Source organism: Orycteropus afer, unplaced genomic scaffold (genome assembly GCF_000298275.1).
Source record: "Orycteropus afer afer isolate SDZICR_OR568_19922 unplaced genomic scaffold, OryAfe1.0 scaffold00752, whole genome shotgun sequence".
Lineage (NCBI taxonomy): Eukaryota > Metazoa > Chordata > Mammalia > Tubulidentata > Orycteropodidae > Orycteropus > Orycteropus afer.
The window spans coordinates 315,541-325,875 of record NW_006922339.1 but is presented as its reverse complement, the minus strand read 5'-3'; the positions used below and the strand labels follow the sequence as shown (position 1 = coordinate 325,875).

The 10,335-nt window shown below is 41.4% G+C and overlaps 1 protein-coding gene across 1 annotated transcript in view; it reads left to right on the top strand.

Annotated features, from left to right (window-relative positions):
* The first annotated feature begins 2,509 nt into the window (after window positions 1-2,509).
* The window catches only part of LRMDA (leucine rich melanocyte differentiation associated), a 41,685-nt gene continuing 33,859 nt past the window's right edge, over window positions 2,510-10,335 (top strand). The window contains exons 1-2 of the mRNA XM_007957500.1: window positions 2,510-2,514; window positions 2,715-2,841. Coding sequence (XP_007955691.1) covers window positions 2,510-2,514; window positions 2,715-2,841 — 132 coding nt within the window. The remainder of the gene's footprint in view (window positions 2,515-2,714; window positions 2,842-10,335) is intronic.

Sequence of the window (10,335 nt, the reverse complement as noted above, 5' to 3'; positions counted from 1 at the left end):
TCTCTCCAGTCTGCTTTACTGGTTCTTTGCCTCTTGTCCCCAATCCCTCAGCTCTGAATTTAGCTGATGAAATTACCAAGTACCTATCACACTGATGACATGACAACAGGAAATGATTAATTAGCAATGTCCCATGTAACACAGGTCCCTTTTAACAGAGCAACTAATATTATGTGCCGCCACCTCCCCCCCAAAAAAAACCTCTCAAAACCAGACAGATGCTGGGGTTTCAGCCTGATTTGCCCGACTCCTATCTGAAGTCTCACTCCAGCACTGCGCTCTGCCCAGCGACCGCGCTGCCCGCCAGAAAGACTGTCTTGGTGGGCACTCCCTCTAGTGTTCCCAGGCTTTGTCCCTTTTCAAGCAGTGTCATTTTGTTTTATGCCTCCCCTGGAGCACTTTTGGAAGGGAGCTTTCTTCTGCCTGCCAGTTGCCAACCATTTGCTGATTCTCATGATAAGAGTATTATATTTGCATAACATAACTTGGGAACAATGTGTATTTGGATGCTGTCTTTGACCAGAGCCCAACTGATGTTTCAGCACAAAGGACTTATTAGCCGCCCAGAAGGCTCCCTGAGGGGAGGTGGCCTCAACTCCCCTTGTAGTAAACAGTAGCTTGGTCCTGAATAGGATGTTTGGATCATCACTAATTAACCCCTGATGGTAGAAGAAACTTCAAAAACAGGCAGAAAGTTCCCTGCAGAATCCAGATACACTGCACACACCTCTGTGGATTTGTTCATCTGTCACCCCTGGAGCACACCCCCTAGAGCCTCTGGAAAAAACAGTGAATGAAAGGAGGAAGGAAAAGAAAGAAACCAGCATTTTACTAAAATCCTATTGTGTGCAAGACAAGATGCTTGTAACTTGTTAGCCTTATAAGCCGAAAGGACACAGAGCAAGGGAGCTTAGATCAGTTATTGATATGCCCACATTGACAAGGCAAGTAAATGGTGGGGCTGAGATAAAATCCCAGCTTTCTTGCTCTGGGATGCGTAAGTTTTATTTTGCTTCTCTGGACCCCGAGGAAAAAGAGAAAGGAGGAGAAGGAATTAAAATAGGAGAACCCTTGGGGTCTTTACCCACAATGTATACAGTATTATGCTCTTACTATGGGACAAATAGTCTTGGCTGCAGGAGCAGGCATTTCCTGGGTGCTACGTGCCTGGGTGGGCCCATCCTGATGATCTGGCATGAATGGGGCATGCAGGCAGGGCTGTGGGCCCAGTGAAATCTGCGGATTTAATTACATATCCACAACGCATTTTACACCTCTCAAGGGTTGACTCCCTATTTTGGAGTCCTCTTGGCAGAGGTCCCACCAGAGAGATATTGATGCCTTGGGAAAGCTCTGGTGCTAAAGTTCACACTCACAACAGATGTGCAGACATTGCACACGCAAGCACAAGGGTCTTTAATGTAAGCATTATCAGTAAAAGAATAAGTAACTTGCATTACATCCCCCTGATTCCTCACAGCATTTTATAAAATAACCAGGCGCTCCCATGCATGCCCTCCCTCTGGTCCACACTGTAGCTCAGCTGTCAGCCTGTGCAAGCTCAGCACATCTCCTGGGTCTGGCAGGTGAACGAGCTGGGAGTGTGTGTCTCTGTGTAAGTCCCTCGGCCGGCGGCTTGTTTTAATTAATGTCTGCATGTGCTTGTGAAAGCACGTGTGCACACAACTGCCCTCACCTCCTCCACCTCCAGCACTCATGAGAGTCCTTGAAATTAAGAGTTAACTTTCAGCCAAGTGTATAGGCAAGGCCATTCTTCCCTTTCTGATATATTTTTTCCCTGAGCCGGGTACTTAATCGTTTCAGATGCCTATTTATTTACTGACTCAACATTCACAAGACTGTTTGTTCTCTGCACTTCTTTCAAAGTAAAAGTTAGAAACCCACTTCTCATGAATTGAAAATGGTGATTTCAAGTCAGGTGCTCTGAGGGAGAAATTCCCCACCCCACTCTCCCTCCTCAAAACAACAAAAAACAAAAATAAGTAAATAAAAAGAAAGAATGGAAGAAAAAGCAAAAAGCTCTCTCAGACTAGAGTGATTATGCAATTCTGCAGATGCCTTTCCTGTTGAGCTGCCACAGAGACACGGAGCAGAAGCAAATGAAGTGATTAGTAGAGAAAAAAGCAGAGAGGAAAAGTCAGAGGCTGTGAACACAGAGAAAGGGAGCCTTCCCTGCGATTTCCTAGCACTGTGCAGAGGAGAACCGCTAAGAAATGATACTTGAAGTTATATTTATTATTGTAAGAGGGGTATGATATTTCTGGGCAGGAATGATGGATGACAGCTTAAATTTGTGTCCAGGGAATGAAGGTGAACTGTGACAGAGTTATTTATCTTGGGAATGGAGGTTAGGGTCAGCCGAGGCTGGGTGCCTCAAGGCACAAGACATTGACAAATTTATCCTGCAGGCCGTATCTGAAGCCCTTTGTTTTGGATCCTGGCTACTCACTAAGTGACCCTCATCCTTCATGTTGGCAATGCGTGAAGGATGCGGTGAGTGCCAGCGGCCCCTTCTCCCCCGCCGCCCCCGCCCCAGCTCCCCGCTACTAATTCTTGTCATTCACTTTGCTGACAGGCACCAAGCCCAAACTATTCCCAGTCCTGAAAGGGAAGGTTAAAATATTTATTTCGGCTCATAATGGCCTCCCTGATTTAGTGCAGGATCATTTTTCCTGTTGCCTTTGTCATTGCAGGTCACTGGAAGGACTGAGCGCGTTCCAGAGCCTGGAGGAGCTCATCTTGGACAACAATCTGCTCGGGGACGACCTCATGTTGCCAGGGTTACCCAGGCTCCATACCTTAACCCTCAACAAGAACCAAATATCCTTTCCTCTGCCCGCTGCCCCTCACTCCCTGTCCAGCTCTGCAGTTGTCCCCTCCAGAAGCCTCCTCACCCCTCCACAAATACCTGCAAAATGTCAAATGAGTTTTATGTGTCAGCTAAATTAAAGTATGTGAAATACAGTCCGTGGGCAGACAAAGCGTTCTGTCTTCTGGCACTCGGGACACTTCAGAGTAATTTATTATAGGTCATTCATAAATGAAATGCACCATTATATCTTCCTGTTGCTCCATTTTAGTGTAGAGATCTAAGTTATGGCTGTGAAGAAATCTTTTTAATAGATAAAAATAGAGAAAGAAAATAATGTCACTGCTGCCAAGGAGGCAAAGCCCGGGTCTGTTTGCTTGGGCTTGTGTGGGAGGGCGACCTCTGGTGGGATATATGAGGTAATGCCGTGAAGTAAACTTGGCCTTCCTGGAGGGTTCTCAAGGCTCTGGTTTAGGTTTGGGGACAGTTCTAGCATGGGAGATGGGAAAAGCAGCTAAGGTAGAAGAGAAGTGTGAAGCCCAGGCTGGTTTCTGCCCCTCCCTAGTGGACACCATTCTGGGCTAGTGATGGGAGAGGCCTGCATAACCAGTTGTCATCAAATTGATTCTGACTCATGGTAACCCCTGTGTGTCAGAGTAGAACGGTGCTCTGTAGGGCTTTCAATGGCTAATATTCAGAAGTACATCACCAGGTGTTTCTCCTGAGGTGCCTTTAGGGAACTTGAACCTTCAACCTTTCAGTTAGCAGCCCAGCATGTTAACTTAGCACCATCCAAGGAATCTGAGAGAAGCCAAGGAGAGCCAATCGGAGTGAAGGGCTGACACCTCCTCTTAAGCAGATAAGAACCTACCCAGCCAAGGATGGAATATACAGGAGCAACTTGCTCTGGATTCTCTATAGAGAAACTGAGAAAGGGAGACTTTCCTGAGCATCAGGCAGATAGCTCCTTGAATGTTAGAGTTATGGATCACCATGCACTAGAATGTCAAGCTAGACAAGGCAGAGATTTTTGTCTGTTTTGTTCAACACATTATTCTTGGTACCTAGAATGACTGACACATAGCAGAGGTTCAGGAAATACTTGTGGAATGAATGAATCATTATGATTTTCTTTATCGAGCACTCGTGTGGGTCAGTTACTGTACTCGACACTTTGAATATATTCCTTATGATTACCAAATCTTTTGAGACAGATGTGCTTTCTCCATTTACCTAGATAAAGAAAGAGGTGAAGTATAGGCCTGCAGCCAGACAGTTGACAAGATGCTAGGTCCTTGCATCTCCATTGTGATTTCATTCAGAGTTCTTCTCATGCTTCTGTGTGTTTTCAGATTTAAGTCCTGTCCCTTTGTTTTATTGACTAATCATTTGAAACCCGGAGTAGTTAAATCACTTGCTCAGCTTCACATAGTAAGTTAGAAATAAAAAAGAAACCAAGGCTTTTCTCCTTCGTATAAATTAAAGTCATATAAACATGTTAGGACTTAAGAATGATTTGCAAAATCATTTATTAACCACTGTTTGTACTTCAAGCCATAAAGATAGCAATTTATTTAGTCTGTGAAATATACTATTTATGACCTATATTAATGAGCAATTTAATTGACACAGTAAGGAAAGGCCCATAGATTAATATTGCCATCTTTATCATCATGAAACTTTAGTTGAGTTTTTTCCTCTCCTATTCTTTGGTCTCCCAAGTTTCACAGTCACTGAAAAATTATTGTAATCAGTGTGTTTTATGGATTTCTTGGCTATCTTAAGTGATCAATTGGGCATTGTTCTCAAATCAAGAAAAGACAGAAGGATCATTAGACTAGAGTTTGTGTGATATGGTTCCTCCCTTGGGGCCCAATGCTCTGTCCAAAGACCTATGTTGCTGTAGATATTAAAGCCCAGACACTTGATTTCCTGGGTCAGCTTGACCATATGTATGTAGCTTGTGTGGCCTTGGACAAGTCACCTTCTATGAGCCTCTATTTCTTATTTTTAAAGGAATGAGTTGGACTGGATGATGATTTTATTCTTTTAAAAGCTCTGAGAGATTATCTTTATCTTTGGTCAAGTCCTTTCCTTGCTTTGTACCTCAACTTCCCCAATCTGTAGCAGCAATGCTGAGGGAGTGATGATAATGCTATGGACAAAGTGTAGCTCTAAAGCTGGCCAAACCTAGAAAAAGCATGGGAGGACACCATACATGGTTTGGATATAAAGAGGCATGCTCCACTAGGACCATTTCTGTAAAAATCTATGACATAGGCCTTGATATCCTGTCAAGAATATAACTTCATATTTGTAATAAAGGAAGACCTAGAATAAAGCAACCATTGACCTAAAAAGTTGAATATTAGCTCTTTCTTATAAATTGAATTTTATTTTAAACACATTAGGAAGCTTACCACCAAATGGCGTTCTGTCTCAAATTCTTTTTGAAGTTTTTGTTTTTATTATTTTAATTATTTATTTAGGCATGTATAGAATGATTATTCATCCTCTAATTTACTTGCCTTATAAATCTGGAAATTTTCCACTTTGGTTTTCATTTCAGCTAACTATGGTTATAAAAGTGCTTCATGTTACCAGGCCCTGAGAACAGGGATGAGACTTGGGTTATTGGTTATTTTTATCTTTTAGCAAGAGGTGGTATCACATAGTGTTTAAGATCACAGGCTCTGAAATCAGACTTCCTGGACTTGCAATGTCCATCTACTACGTATTGTATGACCTTGGGTAAGTTACTTAACATATAGATGCTTTGATTTTCTCTGCAATATGGAGACAGTAGTAGTACCAATTTCATAGATTGTTGTCAGGGTTATTCTAAGTGTCTCACAAATATTAAGTTCTAGTAACACAGTATGTGCTAAGTAAGGGTTAATATTGCTATTATTATTATTATCATTACTTTGAAAATTATGTGAGTTTAACTCAGATATCTAACTTGAGCCATATTATAACCCCGGCAAAGGTATAGCAAGGTTCAGAGTGCTGCTTTGACTTTTAAAATTCATTATTACCCTACTACCACCCTGGGAGTATATGAACTTTCTTAAGTCACATAGGTTGCAGTGGTGGTTTTCAACCTAGAACCCAAGTATGCTGATTTCCAGCCCCAGACTCTGAAACCCAAGGTCAGAGAGATCACTCCACAGGAAAAGGAACTGAAATTCTCCCTTGCCTATCCCCCCTCCCCTCTATAAGGTAAGACTCCCAGCTGAGGTTGCAGAGAGTCTGCTCATGAAAGGGATTCCAGAGCCAAGACCCAGCATCTGGCAAATTTCTTCTGAATTCACCCATGCCCTGCTTTTCATCTGCGTACCTCCTGTTTGACCTCCTATCTTTGTTCTGCTAGCCCTTTGTTCCACTTCTTTTTCGGCCCTCCACTTTGGTGTCCTGTCCTGGTATTTCTTAAAGGTTGGCCTCAGGTTACCTGCTCATCTCGTGGCTTATAGTTTACCTTACTGTCCTTCCTCTGGCTCTTTCAGACTGGCCAGATAGTCACTGGACATGGACTGGCCATGGACTTGACCCTCCTCCCCCAACTCTCATTCTTTCTCTGTCTCTGTTTCTCTTCACTCATGTGACCATGCACATGCTATCCTTGGCTTCTCTCCAATACGGATGGGGTTTTGGTCATGGTCTTTGCCATATCATATCTAAATAGTCAACTCCAAGTGAGGGACCAACTGAGAATTCAGGAAAACGTAGATATTTAACTTTTACACAGTCTAACAATTTTTCCCTTACTCTCCCCTTGGGGAGATAAATTTCAAACTGATTCATTTGAAACTGCATTTAGTTTTCTGTCTCCCTGTTTGCCTTAGCATATGTACTGAAAAAATAATGAATTTGAATTATAGCACCAACAGGAAGAAAGAGTAGCTTTTTATGTTACACAGCTGGACTGTGTTAAGGAGACCACTGGGCTGAGTCAGAAGAATGGGTTAGAGTTCCATCAGCAATTTACTGTGTCATCTTGGGGAAATTTCTGTACTTTGTCAAGGTCCTCAGTTTGCCCATCTATAAAATGGGTAATATAACAATACACTTCAGAGTGTTGTTGAACGATTTAAATAGTTTAATAGATGGAAAATCGCTTGGCAAACAGCCAAAGACTTTACACATTCTTGGTAATTTTATTGTTAGCCAAAGCCTCAGTGCTTTAAAAGAATTAAGCCTGAATTGGTAAAAGCTGAAATACAGAGTACTGCTTACATGACAGCACCATTTGGTTGCTCACAAAAGCACTTAAAACTCCTTATTTTTCAGTATTTAAGCTCCCCTTTCATGTTCGGGAATTATAGTCACTTTCCCTCCAGACAGAGAATTTCTTTAGGACTTACGTTAGAATCGGACCTTCAAACCAGTTCTAACCAGTTCAGTCATGGCTGATGAAGCAAATTTGGAACAGACCCCAATTTTAAAAATTTAAATGAAGCACAATGATAATCCAAGTGGGAAACATTATAAGTCAAAGCCCTGAAATGGGAGACTTGGAAGAGATGTGGTAAGCCCTTTCAGGAGCCTGATGCAGGGGAAGTGGGATTATTGGCAGGGCTATGGAGAGTGACACACATTCAAAGTGGTACCGTTGGCAATCTTTGAGACTGGCACCATTGTTTCTGACTGTGCTAATCAGGAAATTTGGTTGCTCTGCAGTGCATACACTAACAGGACATCAACCTGTAATTTTTCCCATTCCAATTGTCATTCTGGTTTGCTCACATTTTACAAATTCAAGTCGCTTCTGGTTTTACTTCATCAGCCATGCCTGAACTGAGAACTGGTTTAAAGGCCTGGTCTAGATTCTTCTAATTACTAGCTTTGTGACCTGGACCATATCATTTAGCCTCAGTATCTTTTACTGCTATTTGGATATAATAATACTCCTGATATTCTTTTTTTGTGTGTGTGAATCAAAATGAGAGAATATATCATATACATTGTGTATTTAGCACACAAAAATCCTATTACTAGGATAAGCTCTGGTTAAAATCTTCCCTGAGGTTATAGAGGCTACCCTTGGACCTGGAGCAAAGCACAAGAGAGAAGGTGAGTACCCATTCCCAACTGGGACGCAGCCTCTGACCTGTGCAACTGGATTTGAATGCCAAGAGGTTTCCTCCTCCTTCGTACTCCTATCTTTCAAGGCAAGATGTTGCTTTGATCTTGAGCCCTTTGCAGAAAATCTCCCTTGTCAAGCCTATCCATGACAACTGGGCTTCACAATGGCAACTTTCTGTAGACAACACTGAAAAAAATCTAAACAGCAAGTACTCTAGAGGAGACTTGCTGAAGGAAACCAGGTATTTGTGAGAACCCAGCTGGACAGAGTTGATACTGTGCCAGATAGCTTCATATGTTAAGCAGAGGAGAGAGAGAGAAATAAAGGAAGACAGCCTTAGGAGAATCCCTGAAACTGTCTCCATTGCTGCAGTGTTGGTTAACCAGGGACACCAAGTTCCCTCCCTTGATCGTCTCTGGTTTATTTATGCATCATGACAAAAAGGAATGTGACAAGTTATGTTTCAGACCTTGCAGTCAGACAAGAAGAAGGGTCTGTATTTATCCTTGCTGACCCCAGAGACCAAGAAACCAATTAGAATTCCTTCTCCTGTTTCATCCCAACACATCCAGTGGTGGTGGTATCAACATGAAGATGAGGTCTGATAGAGAGCATCCAGAGACTAGGTGCAAATGCTTTCTGGTTAGGATTTGAGGGAGACTACTTGACCCAGTCTGATTCATCATCCAGTCATAGTTGAAAGGCTTAGAAAGACAGAATAGCTTCTACCATATAAAATATACTAAACAAGGACAGCAAACCATAACCAAATTCATTGCCATTGAGTAGATTCCAACTCATAGCGACCCCCATTGTGTTTCCAAGACTGTAAATCTTTATGGAAGCAGACTACTTTTTCTTTCTTCCATGGAGTGGCTGTTGGATTTGAACCACTGACCTTTTGGTTAACAGCCAAACACCTTAACCAGTACGCCATCAGAGCTCCTTGCACTAAATGAGGCAGACCTCAGGAAATCGGTTGTGTTCACTGGCAAGGGATGGCTGAAGCTTCCAAAAGCCTGTAGTCTTAGCCCAAGAAATTCTGTGATCAAGACATTTGAACAAGTCTACCTCTCCACAGCCTCCTGTGTAGAGGCAGATCAAAATTTTACGGGGTCCACACCTTATCTCATTTCAAGTGTCCTTCTTAAAGACTGTATCATTATGAATGCAAAATGGGATATAAAATGATTAGTTTATCTGGAATAGAAATATGTCAAGGCAAATCAAAAATTCAAAAAGTTGACAACTACCTCAAATAGCAAAATATTTAGAAAAGTAACATTTTTTTTTTTATGCTGGCATGTCCATATGAAAAAAAGCTTTTTAATTACTTTTTTAACCTATAAACTTCTTTCTAATTTTATATATGGTGAAATTCTATATTTTCTATAGCCAGAATAGAAAGGTAATTCACTCTGTTAGCATAGTTGATTGAAAATTGATTTTTATTTTTAATAGTTTAGAAAAGTGTCTTTCCATTCCACCACTCATTATTGATTACTATCATTCAAATTTTTGGATTGTTAAATTTTAGAAAAAAAAACTATTAACATGTTTACTTCATATATGAGCTATGTGATTTCAGTACATTTAAGTTAGTTGTGCATATGTATATACATGTGCAATGATTTAATTTTAAATATTCTTTGAATTGATTAACTCTTTAACTACTTTGTTCCTGATGTTTGTGTCAGCATGGCAGGTGGCAGGAATATTACTAGAAACCATTGCTGGTGTTGCAGTAACTTAGCCAGATACAGACGTGACTGCAAACCACACAAATATACCACACAGATTCCTAATTAAATGCCACTCCTATAGAATTTTCCCTTAGCCAGTTCCCAGAATTCCCATAGCCATTCTAATGTCAACCAACTCAAAGGAAAGTGTGATAGAACAAGTCAGAATAGAGAGAAGCAGTGGTCTTAATCAATTGTGGTTTAAATAAGCTACTTAAAATTTTTTACAAAAATACATGACCATGTGATTCTATTCCTAGGGCCATCCCCGACACCTTGCAAGGCACCTGTGCAAGCAAAGAGCTCTTAAATATAAGTTTTATTAGCTCCATGAAACATCTACATCTGCTCCTAGTAGAGTGAGAAGTTTAAGAAGAAACATGAATATTTACTGAAATTAAGCTGAGCCTACTTCCTCAGATGGTGGTATGGTAGGCTTCCCATCACTAAATCATTAAGTTTTTAAATGATCATTAAATTGTGGGGAATTGCTGGAATTTCAATCCAACTCAATTGTCCACTGTTTCCTCAACTTAAACATTTCACCAGTTTTGAGTCCCATTCTGTCATGTTCCCACCTTCATATGTTGTTGTTGTTGTTGTGTGCCGTCGAGTCGGCCCCGACTCATAGCGACCCCTCCTTGGGTTTCCGAGGCAGTATCACTACGGAAGTAGGA